At 39.0% G+C, this 25062-nt stretch overlaps 2 protein-coding genes across 4 annotated transcripts in view; one reads left to right on the top strand and one right to left on the bottom strand.

Moving 5' to 3' along the window:
- The window catches only part of ITGB3BP (integrin subunit beta 3 binding protein), a 29252-nt gene extending 27765 nt beyond the window's left edge, over positions 1-1487 (top strand). Inside the window, exon 9 of the mRNA XM_048062003.2 lies at positions 253-1487. The gene's annotated coding sequence lies outside the window, so the exon portion shown is untranslated. The remainder of the gene's footprint in view (positions 1-252) is intronic.
- On the bottom strand, positions 309-24782 carry ALG6 (ALG6 alpha-1,3-glucosyltransferase). Of its 3 annotated transcripts, none has more exons than XM_067001947.1 (15): positions 24637-24782; positions 23611-23722; positions 19943-20027; positions 16443-16532; positions 15456-15544; positions 13099-13181; positions 12362-12426; positions 10030-10215; positions 9415-9550; positions 7422-7507; positions 6739-6823; positions 5543-5613; positions 4694-4762; positions 4361-4559; positions 309-4090 (listed from the first exon to the last, which is right to left on the bottom strand). In XM_067001947.1, the coding sequence occupies exons 2-15, from the start codon at positions 23690-23692 to the stop codon at positions 3893-3895; spliced, it is 1524 nt and encodes a 507-aa protein (XP_066858048.1). In that variant the 5' UTR covers positions 23693-23722; positions 24637-24782; the 3' UTR covers positions 309-3892. The 3 variants fall into 3 exon arrangements, with proteins under 3 accessions (XP_066858048.1, XP_013031890.3, XP_047917959.2); XM_013176436.3 differs by lacking the exon at positions 24637-24782 and adding an exon at positions 24197-24530; XM_048062002.2 differs by lacking the exon at positions 24637-24782 and having other exon boundaries at positions 23611-24530.
- Positions 24783-25062: the final 280 nt, after the last annotated feature.

The raw sequence follows: 25062 nt of genomic DNA, 5'->3' as shown, positions 1-25062 counted from the left end.
ACAATTGTTTAATAATTATTCAACTTTTTCTATAGATAAACTCTCAAACAACTTCAAATGTTACTACAGCTCAGGGGAGACCATCTGTTGTTCTGCATTGCCTCAGGATGTGTGTGTGTGTGTGTGTCTATTTTCTATGCAGTGAGGCTACTGCTGGACATAGGACAGACCTATAATTGTGAACAGATCGTATGAATGATGCTGCTGCTCTCTGATTGCTATTTATTTTAGTCATTCCTTATCTCCCCACAGATATTATGTGAAAAATGCATTCCACATCAACCCAAAGTTCTACATCTGCTTGATGGTACTTAAAAGGAGAGAAGAAACGACTGTAAACCAATCTCCCCTCCAAATACCAGTTCGGGATTGCTCATTGCGCTAGGCAGGTGCACATCTAGATAAAATTTCTGGCATCTATTTAAACTTAACAATGTGCACAACAAGATAATCTCAATGTAAATAATACATTTCTTCATGGTTGTTTTATGCAACTGTGTACAGAAGGCTGATTTAGATTTACTGATGCATGGAATATAAACTATTTTTTCTGTATGTTCTTACCACAAATATAACAGTTATGCTGCCTTAGCTTAAAAAAAATGCACCGTAACCCTCCCTCCAAAAACTGAATGAGAAGAAACTATGTTAAAAGACGAGCATTAGATCCCACGCCTCCCGGGAGCGATGTAGAACTTCACAGAAATAAGGTGCTCCAGGAAAGGGTTGCTCCTGCTGGGGCAGGGGGTGCTCATTTAATCAATTCATCACCCCGCCACTAAGCCAGCAAAATATTTACTAAACAAATGTGTCTGGGTTTGCAACAGGCTTCCTAAAAGGTTACAATATTTGACAGATGACAACTTTTTCTAATGATGATTGTGACCAAAAGATAAAGGACGGAATGCAAGGAAGTATTCTGATTACTGAACACATTTCATTTGTTTACAACAGGCAGTTAACTGTCCCTAGCTGCCTGTTATGGACATAAGTCATCTGTGAAGATGTTTCCTCTAACACTAACCCAAGGCACACTATATAAAGGTATTGAATTCAAACCCACAGTTAAAACACAGGACTCTAATTTAAACATTTGCTTTTTAGGTCAATGTTTTAGTTTAGGTATTTAATGATATATGGGGAAAGTTGTTATAGAACCATTTCTTCTCCTTCATCATGCCCAAAATCTCCCCTACAGCATAGCGAATAGCATACTGCTCAAATTGGTGAGTTAGGTACAGCCTCTATTGTGTTGAAAAAGTGATTTTAAAAGAAAAAAAGAGCAAAGTTCAGTATAAATGCTCAATATTGAATGTCATTTCTTGCTACCCCTGCAAAGTACTGTTACCTGAACAGATAAACTGATTTTTACAACTCAAAGTCTGAGAATCAAAGTGCTAAATGTGTTGCAGTATATGCTTAAACATGTATGTACTCAAGCTTTGGGAATTTTTATTAATAAAAGGCTTTTTTGCACTTGTATACCTGCGCAGTCTGATAAAGAAAAATAAAACTTTCCAAAAAAATTGAAGGAAATTGTGTCTGTTACTCTGCTCAACTTCTACACCATTCTCATCATGTTTTCTGTGCTGTTTTTCTGTTATATACATAGGATTCACTAGCTGATTGCTTCCATGATAATGGAAAAATAAATAGTTAGGATGAATTGCCAGTAGTTTATATAACCTGACAATAACCTTTGTAGCTGAAAATTAAATAATTATTGATCTGAAAAGAGCCTGTAAATGAACTGTATGCCATCCTACATCAAGCTGTCCTGCACAGCGCTTAGAAGAACAAAAAGAAAATACTTTATAGAGAATAAGAGTAAGGATGAGGGTGGACAATCAGCTACAGCAGTAAATTACACGATTGTCACAATATCAGAATAAGGAACGTTGGTATTTAATCAGTTTTAGGGAAAGGGAAATATGTTTTTACCCTAAGCTTCTGCTACAAATACTCCTTACACATGCCTTAGCTATTTAAGCAGTTACTGTTTCTTTGACCTCTTTGTGTACTGGGCTTCTGCCTTTCAGAAGCAGCTGGGTCTGTTAAGAACCATTTCCAGTTCCACACAAGGTGGATCGTATGACTCTCACTTTATCACCCCTGGAGGCCATCTCAAGGACAAAGAAAAGAGATACACACAAAACTAATGTTTTTATATGGGTGGGAAGGACTCTGCCCTGATCTCGTGATGAGTACAGGAAAACAGGCTAATTGGGGCCTGAAGCTCTTCTGCTTCCTTCCATCTTAAGTGACTACAGAGAACCAACCTATACACTGTTTTAAAAAAAAAGAGTTAGCAAGCAAGCTACTGGCTTTGTTAATTGCTCCAGTTCCAGGAAGGGCTCAAACAGTAAATAGTGTGGCAATACGGAGATATGGCTCCTGGTGAAGCCTGTAGGAATGGCAGTATTATCGTAGCGCAGAAACAATCGCTGACTGTTAGCTTTTAGTTGAATGTTCTTTTAGTTAGGAAAAACTTCGTAACGTTATTATAATAGTCAGACTCCTAAATAAACTACCATGAATTGCTTTTTGATTTACTTTATGCTTTTTTATGTACATAATTATTCAATCAATTCGTGTTCTCTGAACTATTGGCAGCATTGGCTGCAATATGCCGAGGGAAAAATGCAGTTTAACTCAATTTACGTCTGCAAATTGCTGTGCAGTAAGAGGTGGCAGGGTTTTTGGTTGGCTGCTTTGTGGTGGTTTTTTTTGTTTGTTCTGTTTTCAAGCTACATTGTAGTACCTCAGCTTTTACTTCAGCAGAACCAAGTTCTTTTGGATGTTACTTTTTTGGTTGTCTCTCAGCTAACCTCCAAAAAATATTTTTCTTGACGTATTTAACAGTGAAACCTAACCATGCTGAAAATACAAGCTTCCCTGTTTGTTTTTGGTGAGTAGCTGTTGAAATAGGCTTTTCAGTTTTGTTAGAAACACTTGTCGAGAGACACGTAACACCGCAGTGTTAAAACCAAATCATAGCTGATGATTTAAAACAGGAAGAAAAGCACTCCAGCTCCCCCCAGGAGCAGGAACCTTCCCCTTTCCAAACGATGCAGCCTCTGCTTCCGCACCCAACATTAACTTTGTGGCTAATGCTACTCTTCAGCGTTCTGAAAGTATTGGCATTGTGGAAAATAACACATCATAGTACCTAAAAAAACACCTGTGGGTGAACTACTGCTGCTACAGCGTTGTCCTGCCGTGCTCCACCATGTGGCTGAGTGCCCAGGTCACTTACCAGTGAACAGTGAATTTTCTTCCCTGCAATGTTACCTGAAGAACCAACCGCTCTGTGGAGATCATAGCAGCCGGAGGGTTTCCCACATCGATACGCAGCCTCGTGCAGCAGCTGGGGTAATCTGCAGCGTGGTAGACGGCAGAACGTTGCAGACAGTGACAGACTACACAAGACAGTTTGTGCCATACAACAATTCAGCAAGACAACTCGCAGTCGCCACTTAATATTTAGTACTTAACCTGTATTTCTTTGAATTGCTTGTGTTTCTTATGCTGGGAAATGTGGAAGCTTACTGCTAACACAGCAGTTTGCTGTTCTGCTAGAAAAGCCAGGGTATTTTAGTGTTAATTCAAAATTTGGTCCTTTATTGGGTATTTTAGGCTTACAAATGGCAACAAGTATTACAATTCTGAAGAAAACACACCGACTTCCATTTTCAAGTAAAAATACTTCTTCAAAGTACTTCGCCTTTAAAACAGCCTTTACACATATTTAAACACAAAATGATGAGTGTGTTTTCTGATTTTCTTTAGATCACAGGAATTGTATTACATCACAAACAAGTTCACCTGCAAGGCCAGACACTGTTCACCGAAAATACTGTCCTGTCACAGTTTAGTCCTTGATCTTCACAGATTAACTGACTTTCTTCTGACTCCTACTATTCTTTGAGTCCCATAGTATAATAATATTAAAATACACCAAAAAGAATAAAAAGTGTAAGCAAGAGATACTGGACACTGATACGGGGAATAAATCCGGCAGCCTCTGTGGAGGACGCACTGTAGCAGTCATCAGAGACAGGACACCCATCAGGGTTACAGAAAGCAGGAACTGCAAGACACAGAACGATGTATTAGCTAGTATTGATTTAACACCTCGAATGAGTAAGCTGCTACTTTTGTTACTTGGGTGCTCTGTATTCTTCAATCTATATATAGATGACATCACAGGAAAAAATTATAGCGTACCTCTACACTGACATAGCGTGGCTTTGCCCATGTGAGGCTTTATTCATAGTTATGGATGTAAAACTGGTTGATGCAAGTATTTCAGTACCACGAAGAGCTGCAAGTAAGAGTTAGAGGAATTAAAGTTACTCACCAGACTCCTGACAATCCTGGGAAATGACTTAAACCACGAAACGTATCTCTTCAGGAAAAGGGAGAATGGTTTCAGCTGCAGGTCCTCTGCTGAGGTCTTTTCAAATATTGAGAAGGAAGCCACGCAGGCCAACAGGAACGCCAGCGTGGTCACAGTGTAGGCCAACATCAGGCCGTCTTTCAGAAGAAGGGGCAACATACTGTTAAAGCAGAATTACCCACAAGCGAGTGAGTGCACATTGACTTATATTCCAATGTGTATAAAAAGAGTAGAAAAATAATTAATTTACACTTACTGGGATCAGGGAAGAACATATTATGATGTCTGACTCACCTGAAGGTTGATACAAGTAAGAACCACGTGGCCATAAAAGGGATTTCATTTAGGATTAAGCAGACTGGTCTAAAAGGTAGAAGAAGAAAAACAGGTACACAAACACAGAAGTGACAGCCCTTCGTCACCTCAGCCTTTCACGTGGATTCTGTGTGCCCCACTAACAAGGGCTCAGAAAGCCCAGGACAGGCAGCACCTGAAGTGTTGTGTACACTGCCCGGGCACCGCGCTTCCCCCTGCTCCCCTCTGAAGGCTGGGAATATCCTGCCCGGCGTGAGGGTCTGCAGCTGGAGAGCCCGATGCCAAACACACCGCCAGCATGCGTGGGGAGCCTGATCAGTGTCCATTCGACAGCAGGACTTAGCGCAGGCTCTGAGGAGCACCTATACCGCAACATCTACGCAACTGCCTGCAGAGATAACAGCCGTTTCTAACTACTGGTTCAGGCTTCTTTTCAGGCGTGAGCAGGAAGTATTAAGAGGGCTGCCTCTCCGAATCTGCCTTTATCAGACACTCCTTCCAGGTGCAGGTGAGACAACCACACACAAGAGTACGTGTCTGCTGATTATGGCAGCACAACTTGGCCGACCTGAGTTGGTGCCACTCCTGGACAACAAACTCCCTTCTGTGCCACATCATGCTCCAGTGAATGGCAGCAGAGCCCTGGTCCTTCAAATGAAGCAGGAAAGACCAGCATGGCTGTATTTATATATTTTTATTTACAAGTTACGCAGAAAAGAAAGTGTATAGAGTATTTAACATCAGATATATTTGTAAGTGAGAAAGCAGCATGCAATAAGATGAGGAAAAGAAGATCAGAATATATGTACAGAAAAATAATTTACTTACACTGACACTAGAAGAATAGATTTTTCATGTACTTGAAAGGAGAACAGGAAAAATGACAACGCACAACTAACCTTAGAAAAGGAAATCAGAGATGTATTAATACATGTGACTGCAATGCAAAGCACTGTTCTAGTTTCTCTGCTGGCATAGTCTTTGCATGGCTGTATGAGCTAAATGATGTGAGTTTTCTAATTAACTGCTACATTTACTCCAGTGCAATTTGCAAGTACACAGAGCTGCTTCTGCAACCACCTATATATACAAAGAAAACCACATTGTTTGAAAGTTTACCCAGAATTACTCATAAAACGCTTTGTGTAAAGAGTCCCCAGTCTTGCTTAGCTTTACTGACAAGAGCATCCCCACCAAGTACACCCAATATTCACGTACATTAACATTGGCAAATTTCAGTCACAGCGAGAACACATTTTTTTTGACATAAATTCTGTTTGTCATCATAAACAGCCAATACCCCAAAGGAAACAAACTGCCATTTTTTTTTCTGCCAAACAGAAACACACTGGAAGACATGCACCGATTCTTAGAAAGGCTAAGTGTTAGTTTTAGGCAATATTGTGATCAATTCTCAAGCATCACTTATGTAAAATTAAAAATAGAAAATTGTGTTATAACCCTTGATACCTTAGAACTGGCTCCACGTAATTTTGATTTCAAATCAAAATGATTTTGCATTTAAGTAACGTGGATGTAAATGTTAATTAATTCAAAGATATAAGGAGACTAAGCAAATGTAAACATTTGGGAAAATAGCATCATTTTCTTTTGAAGCCACTAATGAGCTTACGAAGTCCACCACAAGACTTTTTACTGAATTTTGCAGGCAACACATTAAGAAAAACTAGCACTTTGGAAACTAAAGACAAAGAGGAAAAAAAATCGACTCCATATTAAGTTCTGTTTTGTAGGAAATCTTTTAAGAACTCTCCAGAGGAAAATAATAATAATAATAATAAAAAAGGCTAAGGTAAGAAGTCTGGATTTAAAAGACCAGTCAGACCTTCCTGGATATCTCTGATAGCAAAACAGTTTTAAACCAATCTCTTCGGCAGAAGCAACACAGCATTTAATGCTACACACACCTCTGCACGTTGTGGAAACTGTAAGTAGAATGGTTAGTCACACACCAGCACTCAGGGTGGATGTAAAATAGGGAACAATTAAAAATATACACTTACCAAAGCTAATTTAAATCCTCGTAGAGATGGCTGGACAGTTAGTTTTATACAAGTAGGAAGCAGGCTCAGGAATGTCACAGCAAAGCTAAAAAAATAAGCAAGAAAAACAGTGTTAATACTTTGTTGATATCATACAATCGCTTTTGAAATCTCTGTGGAAGTTAGAAATTTGATTGTAATTTTCAGAAGTATAAAATCCCTCAAGGAGACTCAATTACAGAAGGACAGCACTGAATGGTCTTTGCCGACATAAGAGCTTTTGAAAAAAGAATAAAGCACTTCCATTAGTATTTCAGATGCTGTAAACCTAAACTTGAATGGTTCACTTATTTGAAAAAAACATGAACTCCTATTTTTAAGAGCATTAAAAGATGTAATTATTCCTCCAAGAGGAAAGCATGTGAATTTTAATTCAGTCTCAACCAACTACATAGTTTAAGTCACTACATAAACAAGCAGAAAATTTTGTCGTCATAAGTATTCCTAACAGTATTTAGGGAAACCCTTATCACTTGGAAGAAAAATACATATTTTAGTATGTATTTTAATACATATTACATAGAAAGAAAACATTTTTTGAAGATTTTAAACACCCATTCTCATAATTCTTCAACAAAAATGACCGATGTTGTGAAAACCCTTGCAGATCAAAAGCTACCTAAAGCACTTCAGCTATGTCTTACCTGAGTTTGAGCTGAGTTTGAGGTGATACTATGTTCTTTATCTTTATAAGGACACTTAGACTGCACCAAATATTGGCTACTTTATCCTGGGGAAGAAAAACAAACAGATAATTAGTCATTAACTGCATCATTTAAGCTTATGTTAGTGACAGCAAGAGTGGTTGGGCGGGATTGTTGGGTTTTTATATTACTGCAAAAAGACAATCGCCGGTATGTGTCATGTTCTGAGACATAATTTAAATGATTCTCATCTTAATTCAAATGTGGAAAGTTCCAGGAGACTCAGCTACAAGTCCTGATGAGAAACAGCTCTTTAGTGCAAGAGACTATGTCTTAACTCATGAGACCACGCATTTTGTGAGAGTAAGGCTCTGAAACCACCTGTCCCCAGGAAATCTCTGATTAAACAATGGCACATACAAACCTTTGTTCAAATGTGAAGGCATTCTATCTACTGTCACATTTCATTACATACCTGAAAGTATTTAGCCGTGCTTACTGCTTGCAAGCAATGACAGAGTTAACCACTAATAAATCAAGAAGTCTAAAGACATTAGCAGTTGTGCTAGGATCACTTTCAAAATTAAATTTGTAACTACAGCTATCATGCTCATGAAACTCATCCCTAAACAGCTGCTTGAATCACAGCTGTGTAGACATAACAGCAAGAAAGCTACTAGCACCAGCAACTGAGCCATCTTCCTCACATGCTCACTAGCAATACAGAATATGCACTTCAAATCTGCTGAGGATTACAAGTGAACAGAGGGTCTGGCAGCACCAGCAAACACACAAGACGCCTACTTAATAGCCAATATGATTTTACAGCCATCAGCATTTGTTACTGCTTCTGTAAATGGGAACCAATTCAAAGAACCTGTTACACGCACCCGAGTATAAATTTACTGCGCCTTGCTTACGTGGACAATTTCTCATTTTATCTAGATTAGCATCCAGCAAGTCACTCCCCTGATCAACTCAGAAAATATTTGGGCTAATATTAGACTAAAATCTTTAAGCTTTGTCAGACTCAACGGTTATTGTTTCTTATAGATTTTAAGCTTCGCACTGGATAAAAAGTGTGGTGACCAAAACTACTGAATTATAAATTTCAGGTAATTCCTAAGGAATGGGGTCATTGTTTTTCAGGGAGTGGGGAAGCTTTTTGTGCATTTGTTTCTTTTAAAAAAAAAAAAAGAAAAGAAAATTTAAGACAAATCCAAGCATGTATTTGCTTAAATCCCTGTGACATCAAAAATCGAAAATTCGAAGTTTCATTTCACTGGTTGTACTTGAAGTTGAGAATCTGCCTTTAAAAGCGTGATACTGAGATTCATGCCTGACTAAGCAAAACACCTACAACTCACTGCTACTTCGAAAATGAGCACCCCTTCTTTTATCAGTGCTACTCCTGTAACAGGAGGTAAGTGACTAATTGCTTTATTGGATTAAGGCCACAGTACTCAGCACCTTGCAATATGCAAATGTCAGCAGCATGAGGAAAAGTAAAAGCAGAACTGCCCAAGACTTTTGGAAAATACTGAGGAAACTTGCACTGAAAATACAAGCTAGGTCAATAAGGAAGAACTAGTCTGCACCCAAAATGTTTTTATAAAATTAAACCTGTCAAAAAAAAGTTGAGCACGAGCGGAGACAGAGACTGAATCTGTTAACGTTTAAGGTTTTATCTTCTGACACTGTCAATTACTATGGAATCTATTTCAATGGAAAAATGTATGGATTGAGGTATGGGTTTGATGATGGGATAAGTGTTGTCTACTCATATAATATTCTGGAAGATGCCAGCTGAGCTGGGGTTAAATACTGGATTAAATAACTGGCAAGAAATGACTGCTGAAGAAGCCATCTCAAATTACTCGTTCTGTGGTGTGTCTCCCACATGAAATCCCTAAAGGTCATGATGAAGGTTTCTCAAGGGATCTAAGAATACAGAACATTTACAGCAGGGCGGGGGAGAAGAAAACATGCATGCCTCAAACAAGCCTCGGTCAATGGGAAAGAGTCTTCTGAGTACTTGCATCATTTGTTCCACGTCGGTACAGAACGGGAGCCAGCACGCAGCAAAGGAGACCACCACTGTCCCTGCTATTTTAGTTAACAATGCCAACCTGCAATAAAGAGAAAAGCTTACATCAGAGAAGATAAATCCAGCTGCTCTTAACAAATGACAGCAAACCTAAATCTTTTTTTAAAAGGAGAACTGAAGGTAAGAAGTCTGAACAAAACGAGCTACCAGTACCACAGAAAAAGTTCATAGTTCCCTGATAAGTAAGAACAACGCAGAGCTACTGCTGCCCATCTGACCTGGTTGCCTGTCATAGCCCACGTTTAATTTAGTGGACAGAATGAAGAGAGCTGAGAAAAGACACCTTAATGGATTTCGCTATCTTTGCAGTGGAAACTTCTAACATAGATCTCTACAAGAAATGCTCATTCTACAAGAGAGGAATACACTGTGACAAAGCAAGTATCTTGCACTAGAAATTAATTCAGAAGTGAGAACATGCAAATAAGGTGAATCACATTCTCAATGCCAGGCTGCGTGGGTGTATTCTTGAACAAGATAAAATGATTTAAAGTCACTTACCCCTTTCCTTTCAGTCCCTTCTTGAAGCATTTTCCAAGTAAATAGCAAAAAAAAGGCAGAGAATGGTAGAGTTCCATTTGCTTATAATTTAAGGCCAAGCAAAATGCCACTGACCCCAAAAGGTCCCAGTCATAAGACAAGCAAAGTACACCCCATAAGGCAAAGCCAAGGCTCACTGAGTTGTATATGTTTTTTTAATGTTAAGGACAAGAGACACATCTTAGTACTGGAGTTAGTAACAAATGCCCTGAGGTACAAGTGTGAAGGAGCATGGAAAAAAAGTTTTTCCAAGTTTGTTTTAAAAATACCTTGACAGTTGTGACTATTTTCTTCGGAGAAGTCAGTCAACCAAGCTTTGATCTAAACTAGTGAGAGTACCTAGTACGGTGCATCAGAGTAACCCCTTTTTCTGTTTGTTTTTCAAGTGACAGTATTTAAACTGTGTATTTTTTAGTTCAAAGATTGTTGGGGTTTTTGAGATTATATTCCACTTGCAACACATCCATGACCAGACCCCTTAGTTGCTAATACCGTACAAACAACAAATAATAGCCACTGAAAGCAACATTACTTCCTTCAGACTTTGAAAACAGGTTCCCTAGCTCAGTGAAGTTTGAAGAGACAAAGATACTATTAAAATGCAACAAAAGATTAGCTTTGTCATTTGCTATTATTGTTACACAAGGAGAGAAACAACAAAATGCTTGTATTCTCAGAAATTTCAAAATATTTTGTTTTCTCTTTGTCGGTATAAATAGCTGTGACAACACATTCAGATTGTTGTTTTCAGCCCACTCAAACTTCCCACACAAAATCACCACATACACTTGAGATCGCACCAATTTCACATCAACGCGTTGTTAAACCAAAAGGCTATGATCTTTAAGAGAGACGCAGCAGCAAAGTACGCCTTTTGACTTCCTGGGAGTCAATCACAGACAGTAAAGTTATTCACACAGGAGTCACCGGGCTGGCAGAGACCGCAGGAGACTGCGCAGTACATTTGTACCCTTCAACAGGGTCTGCTACGCCTGGGCCGTTACCCACACAATGTTTGCTGAACCTTGTCTTTACGAATTTGACACGGCAGATTCCACAACTTCCACAGACAACCTATTCCAGCACGTCATTGCAATCAAGGTTTAAAATATCTTTCCATGTATTTGAAAACCAAATATTCCCTGGGCTAGTTTAGGGACATTATTTCTTGCCCTATCCACCATAACATGCACACACACACAAAAAAAAATTATCACTTTGCTCTTTGTATCTCTTCAAAATCAAAAAACTAACCCTCAGCCTTCTACTGTCTCACCAGCTTCTCTCATCTAAGATGAACTACGTTCAACCCCAGCCCTCTTCTTGTAAATGATGGCTCCAGCCGACCTATATCTTTAAAGGGTGAGGCCAAAAATAGAATTTCAGAATTCCTGAACTGTAACTCAAATATCCGATAGCATTATGATTTTTTTTTTTTGTCCTTCCAAAGCTACTTTCTAAGACGCATTGTCTTCCAAGTTCACCATGCACTCTCTTGGAAGAAAAACACAAATTAGTAAATTATTGGGTTATCAAAACTTGATTTAGTAGATGCTGAGATTTAATATCCCCTTGAAATATTTAAGTGTCCGTGTTTATCAGCTCCAAGACCGTGTCCCTCTGCCACATGGCACCAAGCAGCACTGCCTGGAATAGCCAACTAACAGCATTTACTTGCTGATGTGCAGAGTAAATGTAAGAACAGAGATTTTATTAAAAAAAGACCCACCTGTGAAGGTGTCTACCACCACTACAGTTAGTTCCAACGACATAACTCGTATTAGATGCCTAACTTTTAACTGGCTAGGCATTAAGTCATGAATCAATATCATGAATCCAATTTCAGGTAATTGCAAAGACAAGACAGAACGGCACATTCTACAGAAATGAACATTTTACACTACTCTGCTTGACACACCCCTCTGCCATCTCAAAAAGATCTCAGGTGACTCCTTCTCCAAACACAAATCACAGGAGCACAAGCCATTATTCTTTTCACTGTTGTACTACCGCTGACGTTTTCTGCAATAAAGTGACTGACAGAAATATGAGCTTGAGGCACAGAAAGAATGCTATTCGTGTTTGGATTGATTTGTCCCAATAGCAGCTCTTTATCTCCCATATATTCTAGACTTTATGGTTTTCTCTAACACTTGTGCTTTGGGGTAGGCAGAAGCCCCTCAGATGCTTTCACATACGAAGGTAACCTTCCCCCCAGCTAAAGACAAGTACCAAAGAAGAGTGTTACTTCATAAATGGAAATTCCTTTCATTTCACTGCAAAACAAGGATACTGGAAGTGTCCGTGGTCAATAAGAATGAGACCTGGATAAAGCAGTATACAGAGAGCGCTGGAAACCTGGAAGGAAGGATCAAAACAGAGAGGGAAAAATAATTTTTTGTAAGTTAAACATTAGACATGGGAACTTATGCTATTTCTCCAACAGACAAATTTGCCCCTCCATCATGCATCCTAGACGTAGGAATCTTTCTCTCCATTTAATCTTCTGTCAATAATATTTTGAGGAATAAAAATAGATAAGAAAATATGGAAGATGAGCCTACCCTTCACCAACCAGCTCAAAGACCACCTATACCCATCTTAAACTTCAAAAATACTCAAAAAATCAGAAGACGTCGTACCCCAGAAGGGTATTTGTTCCACCATAAGGAGCGTATGAGACAGAGCAGCTCCTAGATTCCCCCATGCCAAATCACAAATCTTGCTTTTACTACCCAAGTAATAAATTCAGAAAGAAATACAATTCAGGAGTTCATGGCTACTAAACTTCAGCGCATCCTGTTATTGAAGACATTAAAATAATTGCTGTAAAATAAGTTAATGGCTTTTTTTTTTTCACCTGAGAAGTCCGTCATGTAAGATATACTGATCGTCATCAGTTTTATGTCAACTGAAGCCATCACAATGTTCTATACATTAACTAACTCTTATCCTGTTAAATTCCTACTGTTTTAACGGTATGGGTTTTATCGTTTTTGCTTTTTAATTGCACACACATCAGATACTTGCCTGCTTTTTAGTAGATGTTTCCTTTAAGGAACAACAATATAAAATTACTGCCGGGATATAAATCAGCAAATCAGCAACAAACACTGAAAAACAAAGATCACCTTTATATTAGAAATCTCCCACATACCTCATCTTAGTGCAATTCGTGTTACATATTTTTTATCTGAATTAAAAGATTTTGCTTACAGTTTTAACCTCCTAACGCTCCACATCTTGTTTGTATTTTGTGTAAAAACTCGGATAACTACACAGTGTTGGATAACTTGTTGCCTATCTGTTGAATGTGGGCTTTGCAGCTGTATCTTAAAAATATGAAAACTTCATTTTAGTCAATCACCTCAACCGAAGTTCAGAAGTCAGGTGGTCACAGTTTCAGCTGAGTACACTTTTCCATTGCCTTACGTTGTGTTACAGTAGGTACCATTATTTTAAAGATAGCTCAGGTTTAGCAGTTACACCAAAGCTATGTTTTCTCCCCCCAGTTAATTTTGGGGAAGACAAAGGAAAAATAAAGGCAAATAAACATTAAAATATCAGGAAGTTCTTCATTAGAATAAACTAGGTAGTTTCACTTTAAAGGACAAAATGAAATAGGTCTACAGAATTTGATCTCGATAACGTTTCTAACGCTATCATTTCTGATGTCCAAAAGCTGCTGCTTCCATGTGTTCAGCTGTTTTGACTTCTGGCACAGCCTCAGTCAATAACGGAGCATACACTAGTTCCTCACATGCCAAAACAAGAAAGGCATTCTTAATTCTCAAAAGAAATCAGCTATGAGAAGATCCAGTCCAGGTTGTGTTTTGCTTTTGTTTTCTTTCTTCTTTTGACAGAACGTATAGTTCAAGGGCACAAATAATTAACAAGTTCTAAATTATAATCAATTTCCAACATATTTTTGCGTGAATTACCAGCGATGTGGTTAAACAGACTAAAATTAGTTGGTTTTGATCATCTGTCCACAGCAAGTATATGTAAGAGGGTCAGCGAGAAAACAAGAACCAGCATGTTCACCTCCCTACAGCTATGTCAGATCCTGCTTGTGCTTAAACCACCAGGTGAATTCTTCTCGAGTGTTGCCTTAATAGCTTGTGAAAAGTCTCAGATTATTTCTATAAACAAATTTCAGAAAGCGTGCTGTTATTCCAAGAAAAATATCCTTTGCTTTTTTGGTCACGGGCTTTGGAAGAAAATGTTTAAAGGAATCAGTTATTCGGTGTAATGATCATTTTGTAAGCTTAAGCCACAATTAAACAAATATGGCCTAGGCACTAGCAAAACAAATACACTGACACTTTATAAAGGTGCAACACCAACAGCTGACACTGAACATTCTGAATTATTTTAACACATTATTTTAATGGTTATTGTTTAAAAAGTGTTTATCAGTCCTCCAAATCCATCAGTGGCTTGTCAAGTGAGTTGATTTCAAAATTAATAAAGACCATTTCAAGGATAATTAAGTTCTAGAGATTTTTTTGTTTCATTTCAATTATAAGAGAGAGGTTTGGGAAGTACAGAAAAAAACCTATTGATGAACAACAAATCCTGCCAGTTATCAGGAAGCATTTTGTGGAACTCTATACTGTCACGTGAAGCAAAAGAGATTTAAAATGAAAGAAAACAGTAACAAGATAACTTGGCATCTGCCATTCCTCAGAGAGCAGAAGTTCACTGGATGCATTGTTTGTTGTCCTACTCAAACAGTTAATTAAGTTATTTACATTTTTTTAGCACTTGTTTTATTCTTTTCTCTTGTAGAGGCAGTTCAAAATAATCAAATGGTCAGAATAGCGACCACAAGAAAATGAGACTTAGTATGGAAGTGATAAAATACATTTTTACTTTTTGTTAACTCAGGTTTATTTCCGGAAAGTAGCAACCATTAAAAATAAAAAAAAGAAGTGACATCTTGAAAATATCAAATATGTCCCTTTTTCAGGTAAGGTATAAAAGCTCACAGTAAGGATCCTTCAGTGAAGGCCAGTCTACATGTGAAATATTTTTACGATAAAAAACAAGCTAAACTGAAAGTAAAAAACATACCTATTGGAATGAAAGGGAAAAGAAAATTTTAAAAAATGGCTGTAGGCTACCAAAAAAAGTAGCCTTGTTTTAGAGTTTTTACTGATTTGGTTTGGTTGAAAAACTTCTCTGCACATTTCAAGCTATCAGCTTCACAAATGACAGCAGAAGTGAAGAGAACAGAGGAGTTTGGTCCGTAACACATGCACCTGGCCAAGCCACGCAAGTGATCAGAAATTGTTGAAGACAGAGAAGATGCATGAAATGAAACATACTAGATTAGTAAACCATACAAATCTGTGTAATCGTCCTAAGAAATATATTTTTCCTACCTGTTGTACGCATAAATAACTTATGCGGCTGACTCTCATACCCCCGAGAAGCATGGAGAGCAATCCAATCAGGATTTATTAACTTTGCACTGTAAAACAAAGTACAGGCACATCAAAATGTGAGACAGTTCTCATTTCCCTTTACACTCCTTTCAGCAATAAAGATGACATGCACAGGAGCATATTCCAAGAATTAAGATGAATGAGAAGAAATATTTCAAAGAGCAATAATGATCAATGAAAGGCTTTCCTCACTTCTAGACCTGCTTATACTATAGAATTCAGCTGCTAATTCACAATTAATAAAAAAATGTTTGAGAAAACAGAACACAGCATTTATTGGGACAAGATAGCTACCTTCAGTCCAGTTCCACTGACTTTTAAAAAAACAATTGTAAATACTTCTCATGCTTAAGTATTAAATATAAACCATTTACAGTTCACATAGATGCCCCACATAACTGTGCCTGTGCACTTTAACCTACATTCTTATTCCATAAGTCTCATTCCAATAGCAGTAAAGCTCTTGTGGAAAAAGTATTCCAATAACAGAATTCTATTTACATGATATCCAGTCATCAAATGTCACTCAGGCTCCCAACACAAGAGAAGTTTCCCATGCAGCGCACTCAATTCCTACAACACTTTTTTTTTTTCTGTGCATCACTGATCCAACAAAGGCTTACGTGAAAAACTAAAAGTTAAGTCACATCTAAATCTGCTAAAATTTAAGGACCTGGCAGAATAATTTAACCCTTCAGTCCCCCTTACAATAAATATGAGACAGAAAAATACCAGTATTAGTTTTAAGCGACAGGGATACTCAAAATTTATTTCCCTAGCTTTAAAGTAGCAAACAATACTTCCAATTTCATCAGATCAGTGGTTTTTAGCTCCTAGTTCCTCTCCTCAGGCAGGAAAAAAAAAAAAGTCAATTTGGTGTTTTCCGTTCCTCCCAGTAGTAAATACTTCAAACAGTGAACTTACATGTAAGCACACAAAAAGCTGTGGTAGGCAGTAAGAGGCGGATAATCAAGGCCCCAGTACAGGAGGTTGTTATCACTTGTATTGAAGTACCTGAGGAAAAAAAAATTATGCATGTATACACATACATATACGTGAAGAATCTGCATTTCCAGCTTTGTTTTGGCCCAAGGAAAAGGCTGAACAGTAAACCAAGTATTTTTACCAATGTACTCAAAATTCAAACGGAAGTTAGCAACTTCTTTACCTGCCTCATTTTAATCTACACACACAAAAAAAAATCTCAAGCAACATAACAAAAGCAAAAGTGATTCAGAATATACTCACTTGTATTTGCAGAACAGATGATTTAAAAAAAAAAAAAAACACCTGTTAGAACGTACTTACCTGAAGGGGAAAAAGAATACTTTACAAGAACCACATTTGATAAAAACCCAGAGACTAAGACAAAGCCTGCACAAAATCAGTATCTACTATAAATCTGGATATTTATGTGGAAGGCTTCAGAGGTGCTCACCTCCATCTGCAAAGACAACCTGTATTTTTCATGCCTTTCGATTATCCCGGAAGACAGCACTCAATTTGCCAATAAGGAAATAGAAACAATGTAGTTAAATGGTAATTTCAAAAGAATGGGAATTCACTAGTCCTTTTCCTTATAATCATCCTAGGCTCCTGTTTTCTGGACTTGGAAGACATATTTAATATGCAACAATGGTTTCTGTATAGTTAAAATTTACCTGTCACTCTTTTACACTGTAGTTTACCAAGCTGTGGACTGCTGCTGTTCAATAGATCTTAATACAAAAGTTTTGAAGAAACATCAGTGGAAGTTATGCTGCTGAAAAGCAACTAAGCAGAAGTGAAAAAAGGTGACATAAAGGTATTACACAGACAAACAAAAAGCAGTGTAGGGGGCTAAAAAAAAGTTTCTTAGAAGCTCCAAGTTATCAGAGTTATGCCTCCTGAACAGCCAACACAAAGTCATGAATCTCCACCAGTTATGTCAGCCACAACTGCTTTACCTTTTTCTACTTCAGAAGAAAACTCAAAGAGGATGCGAGAAACAAGGGAAAAGAATTTTCCCATTTGTAATTCCATCGTGTCCGTATTCCTACGGAAGGCTGGCAGCAGGTAGAACTAAGTCACCTCCGAAGGAGGAACAGAAGGCTTTACCCAAGGAAAACAGAAGTTACAAAAAGAAGGCATCAGACCCGTTATACCGCACAGTGAAAAAGACTGACTAGTCTATTCTACCGCCAAGGGGCACGCTCTTGGCTTTTCCAGTTTCTCCCTTCAAATGCAGTGAATTTTTGACATTTATTATTGTAAATGATGTTTCTTGAATTCCTTATGAGCTGTCTGAAGTACCTTATGAACTCATGATAAATCGCAGTTCTTTGAGCTACATCTCTGCATCTTATCCTACCATTCAACATCGCTCGTGCCAAGGCAGTTCAGATTTTTCACACGGATTTTAATAGCCTGCAACTTAGCAGAAAGCTTTCCAGTTATGTTGCAAGGTGGTTTTTTATGTTATTTTACCTTCCATAAACTCATAGCTCCAAGAAAACCAGTAATATTTAGCAAAAAAGCCTTCACAGTTTTAATTAGCGGTACAATAAGAAAGGATGTCATTTAATACATAATGACAAGACTCTAAAAAATATATACTGGAACTACTTAAATTCTGGCCTCTGGCTCAGAGAAACCTCACATAAGGAAACTAAGTACCAACCATACTGTAGTTTACTCCAGCATTTAAAAAAAAAGTCTTTTTTCCAGATCAATGCAAACATGCGTGGGACGTGCAGCTGTATTACCTACACAGGGCTGTTTAACGACAAAAACAGTCTGTGAAAAGATCAGGAGATCTAGAGATCTTCCAGGACTACGTCCTCACAAGAAAACTGCTCTCTGCATTTACCTCAAATAATTCACAGAACACATGCTTGCTGCCTAGGCAGCTTTTCTAAGCACTAAACAGATAACACTAGAAGCAGTTAGAATCTCAGCTTCAGATCTGAACTCTATTTTTATGTACCAGAGTATAACATCTTTTGATACTGCAAATTTGTATAACACAGGAGGGGAAAGAGATCTTAGCACTCCACAAAGTAATCCCTCGTATGTCAGCTGAAATGTTTTTTTCCAAACTCCCCAAACCAAGTACGACCTCACCAGAGATTCAATTCCCAAAGCAGACCCAATCTGAAAAACTTCTGTTATAAATAAAACGAAGAGCTAATACAACAAGACCGAGAAGCCCAACTGGCAGCCCATAGGCTAAACACAGCCTGCAGTACAGTTTCATCTGACCCCCGGGAATTCCTAGAAATAATGACTGCTATAACTCTTAATTTTAAGTACATACAGTTCTGTGTAGCAGAGGGGATCGAAGCTGCCAACTCTATTATTACGTCAGCTCTCCATTATCCCACCTCTGGCACAACGAGAGGCTCAGACATCCCAGAAAGAGTGAAACAAAACGGTAATACAGACGCTATATTGTGACTTCAGATCATCCCGTAGAGCCATCTGCAAAGTTCCACAGTGCCAAACTTTCAGGATTGGCCCCACATATTTGCAGAAATAGAGCTGAATTAATATTCTATTCTAAAGTACGTCTGTTCCCCAACAGAGAACTGAGGAAAAAAAAATGACTCCACAAACGGAACGTAACTATCCCTGCTGAAGGATGACCCAGAGCTTCAATTTGTTCTGGGTTGCGTTGTGGCATATATATGACTAAATAAATTTTACTGTTCTGTGCAAGCTCGAAGGAACGTTACAAATAATATAAAAGTAAAAATACTGGGAATAATTTTCCTACTTTTCGGAGTGATCTGTAGAAATACGTTCACTATCCTTACATCTAGATCCCAAGCACCCCCAGTTTAAAATCTATATAAAGAACATGGGCGTGAACAAAGAATTCACGGGCGTAAAAAACAAACTGTGCCTCCAGCACAAGAACTCAAGTCTCTGCACTCACTGGCAGGCCCCTGCCTTTCAGCTTCAGTGAGATGAGCAGAGTTTTGGTTTTGTCAGTGCTGATAATCATGAGAGCTTCTGCACAGCAGAATTGGTTGACACTCAGGAAGCCGAACTGATTTCTTTTGAAACTGAGTAACGAGGCTTCTCCACAACCTCTTATATAAGCTTACTTAAAAATTGCTTCTTGACCTTTCCAGTCAATTCCAAACAAAGTCGGAGCTTCACAACAACACAGTTACCTACCAGCCAGAACATCCCATTGTACAAGCTAATACCTAGCAAGTCAAAATTCCAAATTTTAGCATGTTTATTTTGTGAAGAAAAAAAAGTATTTCACTCTAAGTACAGGATGATATTATGTTACCACAAAAGGATTTTTAGAATAGCCCTGGGAACAGTAAAAGATGTTGCAGAGCTGTCAGACAAATGTATATTTAAGTAAGGCATGACACGAAGTTTCATTACATTTACCCCTTTGTAACCTGAACTACAACAGCCCTACTTACCACTGTCTGATGGGTAAATTGTAAGTAACTTCTTGCCAGTGTCTCTGGGCTTCATAGTCCCCATACATCGGTGGCTTTCCTGCACCTAAAAAAAGAGGTTACAGTATTCATTAACGTATTCTGTTTATACAAGTTGCTTTTCCTCAAGATATTTGCATAATTACATAATACTAATTTTATTCTCCATTCCTCTATTACATTTGGGAATAAAATAGCAACCTCATCTGCTATGCTGTCTAACAGTTAAAAAAAGTGTTAGACATTCTTTTGGCTTTCTGGATATTTCTGTGATAAGCATTTATCAAGATATTCCACTGTGAAGAATGGCTTCCTCATCTGACAAAAAAAATCATTACCGAGTGGAGATGAAAAATGTGCCACATTCTCTGAAAAAAAGAAAACACACATAATAGACATCTCACGCTGATTTTGAACAAACTCTGCTTTTTCAGTAAGCAATAATTGACAATATTCCCACTTGCACTGCGGCCGTGTCATGTGGTACCTTGCTATTGTAATTAACAACCAGCCTTATTTTTGAATTTGCTTAGAACTAGCACCTGCCACAAGCCCCCAGTTCCTCTCCCTTTGCTCTGCTGCCTGCTCTGCAACGCTAGCAAGAACATTGCATGTTCTTTCTCCCCATGACTCTTAATAGAGAGTTACCACGAGCCACTTCCTAAAACAGGCTGCTCAGTACACAGAATAGGTTCAGAAGAAAAAAAAAATCTTGTAATCTACAAAACCTTCTAACTAATAACTGTTCCATTTGAGCTTACAGGAATTCTCTCTCACATTTTTTAACTGAGTGATTGTTATGTAGCAGTTTGCAAAGGGAATTATGTTAAAAGACACTTTTATCACATGCATATATAAGTCTCTCAGAAAAATAAAGTTGTTGTTTTTTTTTTTCCATGGAAAAAAGCTTTATCAATACAAATACTTCAGGTGTCTACTCATAAACAGTTCCTTAACATAAACCGAACTCCGATAAAGGCAGTGTGTTAAGCATCTTCATCACAGAGTTTATTTACTTCTATTAACCTGTGCTTATTGAGAACAGAAACCAGACTGATAGTGCTTCCAGTAAAATATTGACACTAAAGAGACAGAGATTTAAGAGTTTCCTTAAAATACAGGGAAGCCATCTATAATTTTTTCCCTGTGATCTATGTTTGCGGGAGACACACAAGCTCAGATATCTACTATTTATTCCTGAGTAGTAGAGAGAGTAGATTACCTCCCCTAATTTATTCCTGGGTAGGAGAAAGAACAGATTATCTTCACTGTGTACAACATTTAACTAAAAGTTTCCCAACTAACTGAGGTCACTGGAGAATAGGAGTTTTATCAGGGTCCGTTCTATAGCTAAAAATCAAGTGGAACAAAGAAACCTGTCACAGCGTTGCTGAAATACAAAAAGGCGTTATCCAGGGGTTCCGTATGCACACACACATTTTATTGCAGCTTTATCCCTTCTCAAGGAAAAAAAAAAAAAAGGAGAAGAAAAAAAGAAATTGACTTCTGAATGATGAAATGAGATCTTAATCTACAGGTTCCATATCTAAAAGCCAAACACAGAGATTGACACACTTCAGCTAGTTTGCAAATCGGTATTTGGCTTCTTTCTGCAGCATGCATCAAGTACACGGACAAAAAGAATCCAGAACTAACAAAAATCTGATTTTTTTTAAAGGTGTCACAAATGCTCTAAAGTTACAGTGGTCTTAATCAGTTTTAGTATTAAACAGGAAACAATTTTTTAAAGGTCTGAAGCTGCCTTTCAACGCAGGTATTTAGCTTCTACTCAATTAGCAGGAGCTTTGTGATGCATAAAAAAACCCTCAGATCTACGAAGCCTAGTTTTCCTCAATAATTATACAAGACCATCTAAGGTCATCATAATTAGTAACCTCGCAAAGCCAGGTATTAGTTAACTATTTTAGAATCATAGAATTTTTGTTTATCCCCATCGTGACCTTAATTCTAGAGACAGATCCTAAGGCATGCTAGATGGCAAGCAACAACAGAAGGGAAATGATACAGGAATCCAACCCTATACAGTAAATTAGGGCAGAATTAACTTCCTCACATCTGGCCATCCATGCCACGCATGGCTTCAGAGTATGCTGAATCAGCATTTCTACCAGAGCCCGCGTCGGAGAGCGATGACTACTTCTAATCCTTCGCTCAATTATACCGCGCTGAACAGCGGCGAAAGCAAAAAGGGACCGTGTCCGTTTAAACACTGCCCTGACCAATTTTTTTCTTCTCCCTGTAATTAAAGATTTATTACATCTGAAGGAAATCAAATCGGGAAGGGGAAGGTTCTAGTGTACTTTTGCATTTGACAACTCTAACGTTCAGATTTGTCTTTTTTTTTTTTTTCTAGACAGCTATAGCTGGAAGTTGAACACTTTGATAATTTGTTCAATCGGGTCAGACTCAGTTTTCCTTGTTCCAAAAGAAGTTATACGGTTGTTCTGTATGGAACAAGTGTGCGTGCACATGAAAAAAATACAGGAAAAAAAATGTTATTTTAGTTCAGTCTTTATTTTAAGACTCTTTCAGAATCTGGACTGGTTTGAAATTTGTCAGCTTAAAAAAAATAGTTAGCAATGTAAATGTAAATATGTGCGGTACGGAAATTTACTCTATTTTGGCAAAAGAGAGGCTGTTTTTCTGTATGTGGGTGGGTAGAAGAGAGCCTCAGCTATTGGCAGAACGGATCTTTTATGATGGCATTTTCAGGAAGCGAACTAAAAATAACTATTTAAGAAGGTACGCATGCAATTTATCTTCAAGCAGACTACTTCATGTAAATAAAACCCAGGAGTTACCAGTTTAAAAATCATTAGAATACTGAACAGTACTGAACAGCTCCAGCTGCACAGGGGATGAAAATCCCAATTGCCTTAACAGAAAAACAGAGTTGAATTTGACTGAGCTTGTGATTCTTTTAGCTGATGGAGATTGAACGTAACAGTGCATTAAAAAAAAAAAAAAAGAGAAAAATCACAGAGAGCAAGCTTTGTGCAAGTCTGTGCTAAGCGTAGCACTGCCATTGAGAGGTTTGGAAAAAAAATGGTAGTTCTTTGCAAGTATTAGGAGATGGGGAGGAGAAATACTCATCTATTAAAAGAATATAGCTCTAGTTCACGCTGTAAACAATCTGAAGCAAGTCCAGCTATGGGGCACAACATAATCACTCACTCCACGTCACCTTTGTGCCATCTTCATTATCACCAGTACAGTCTTATCTAAAAATCATTTAAGGTTATATCTGTTATAGAACTTAAAGGATAAGAGTAAACAAATATACGACAGGACTGTGGTAATACTCTGCAGCTACAGCCAGCTGTTCTTTTGCTACTCCTAAAACATTACTGGCCCTGCCTCCAACTACAAGTTGTATTTTTTTTTTTCAGCATTTTGTTCTGAATGGCTGTGAAAGTTAACATTGAACGCTCCAGAAAAATAAGAACAAGATACTATACAAACCTTTGGGAAATAGGCCCTAAAACACAACAATACTTGAAGTAACACACTGCTTCCTAGTTGCATGATTTTACATGCATGTTTACTTCACATGCAAGTTTACTTTATTTAACACAAGCTCCATAGCTCACATAGCTGTGGTTATTTTACAGACTGCAAACAAGCATTACCTGAGTAAGAACTAAGCGATACAGTCCAGCGTACGGTAAGTGCCAGTAAAACAGTAACTGTCATTAAGCTCCACTTCTCCATAGCTGGTCTTTGTAAGAAGCCCAAAGGTACCTGAAAAAAAAACACCAGAAACATTGCTATGATACTGTCTGGATTTGTTTCTTAGGCATTTAATGGCAGTAGTGATAATTTCTCCCGGTTCTGAGCTATAAACTGACCAAGTATCTGACAAAATGCATAGAAACATAGAAACATACATAGGCTTCATCCTAAGGAGCGCCACCATATTTGTTACGCAAACATAGCACGCTTCAACACAAAATTGTTAAGTATCTTTAGTAGCTCGTGAACTAGTATTTGGCACTGAAAAGAAAAATGTTTTCAGAGAAACATTGACAAGCATGCAGTTTATAGCACTGAATAAATGCCCTGGTATTTGGTCAATGTAGCTTAATTTCTGGGCTAAACACAGCACAGCTGAGTTATGGAAAGCATAGATTAGTATGGGATTCCCTTCTGGTTTAAATTTATGCAATAAGTTATATAAAAGTTAGCTACATGTAACAACACAAAATGTTGCTACACCTGCCACATGCATCAACCTTGGGACAAAGTAACAGGAAAACGGTGACGCTGCCCTGTGCCAAAACCACTAAGAACAGAAGATGCAAAATCTTGACCCAGAACACCAAAACTATTTCGGTCCGTGTTAGAAAAGAAGAAAAAGAAGAAGAAACAGCTCCAGCCTTGGCAGCAGAGCACAGGGGCACAGCGCCCTGCGCTACACCTGTGCCTGAGGGCACCGGGGGGGGGACCTTAATTCCCTCAGGTAGCCGCTGGCAGTACACACACGGGGGCACCACACGGAGCACACGGGGGGGCACACCACACGGGGGGCACAGCGACGCCCCCCCCCTCAGCGCCCCCCGCCCGCCCTGAGGGAGCGGGCAGCGCCCGGGCCCCTCCCCCCCCTCTCCCGCCCTGCCCCGCCCCTCCCCGGCCCTCCCCGGCGCGCGCCCCCTCACAGGACACAACGGCCGCGCCGCGCGCGCGCTTCCGCGTTCGAAGAGGCTGCCGGGCCTGCGCGCGCGCCCCGCAGGCGGCGCGCGGGGAGGGGGAAAAGGCGAGGGGCGTTGCAGCGCGCGTGCGCCGAGGCCCGCGCGTGCGCAGTTTGGCTCGGAGCCGGGCATGGGGGCGGGGCCCGATCCTGTCAGCGGCGGGGCGCGGGGAGAGCGTGTGGGGGTGCTGGTGGGGGGGGGGGGCGCTGCCCGGGAGTCAGTTCTCTCCTCAGGAAGGAGCCCGAATCGTTGATTTATTTGTTTGTTTTAGCAGAAGGGAAGCGGCTGCTGGAGGATCTGTGCTTCAGCAGCGATCTCGGGAGCTGCTCCTCAGCCGTTGCGTGTGGGGGACAACGTCCAGGAGCCGGACCTTGGGCACCACGGGCTTCTGTC

This window comes from Anser cygnoides, chromosome 8 (assembly GCF_040182565.1).
Source record: "Anser cygnoides isolate HZ-2024a breed goose chromosome 8, Taihu_goose_T2T_genome, whole genome shotgun sequence".
Classification (NCBI taxonomy): domain Eukaryota; kingdom Metazoa; phylum Chordata; class Aves; order Anseriformes; family Anatidae; genus Anser; species Anser cygnoides.
This window is presented reverse-complemented; position numbering and strand designations above follow the sequence as displayed.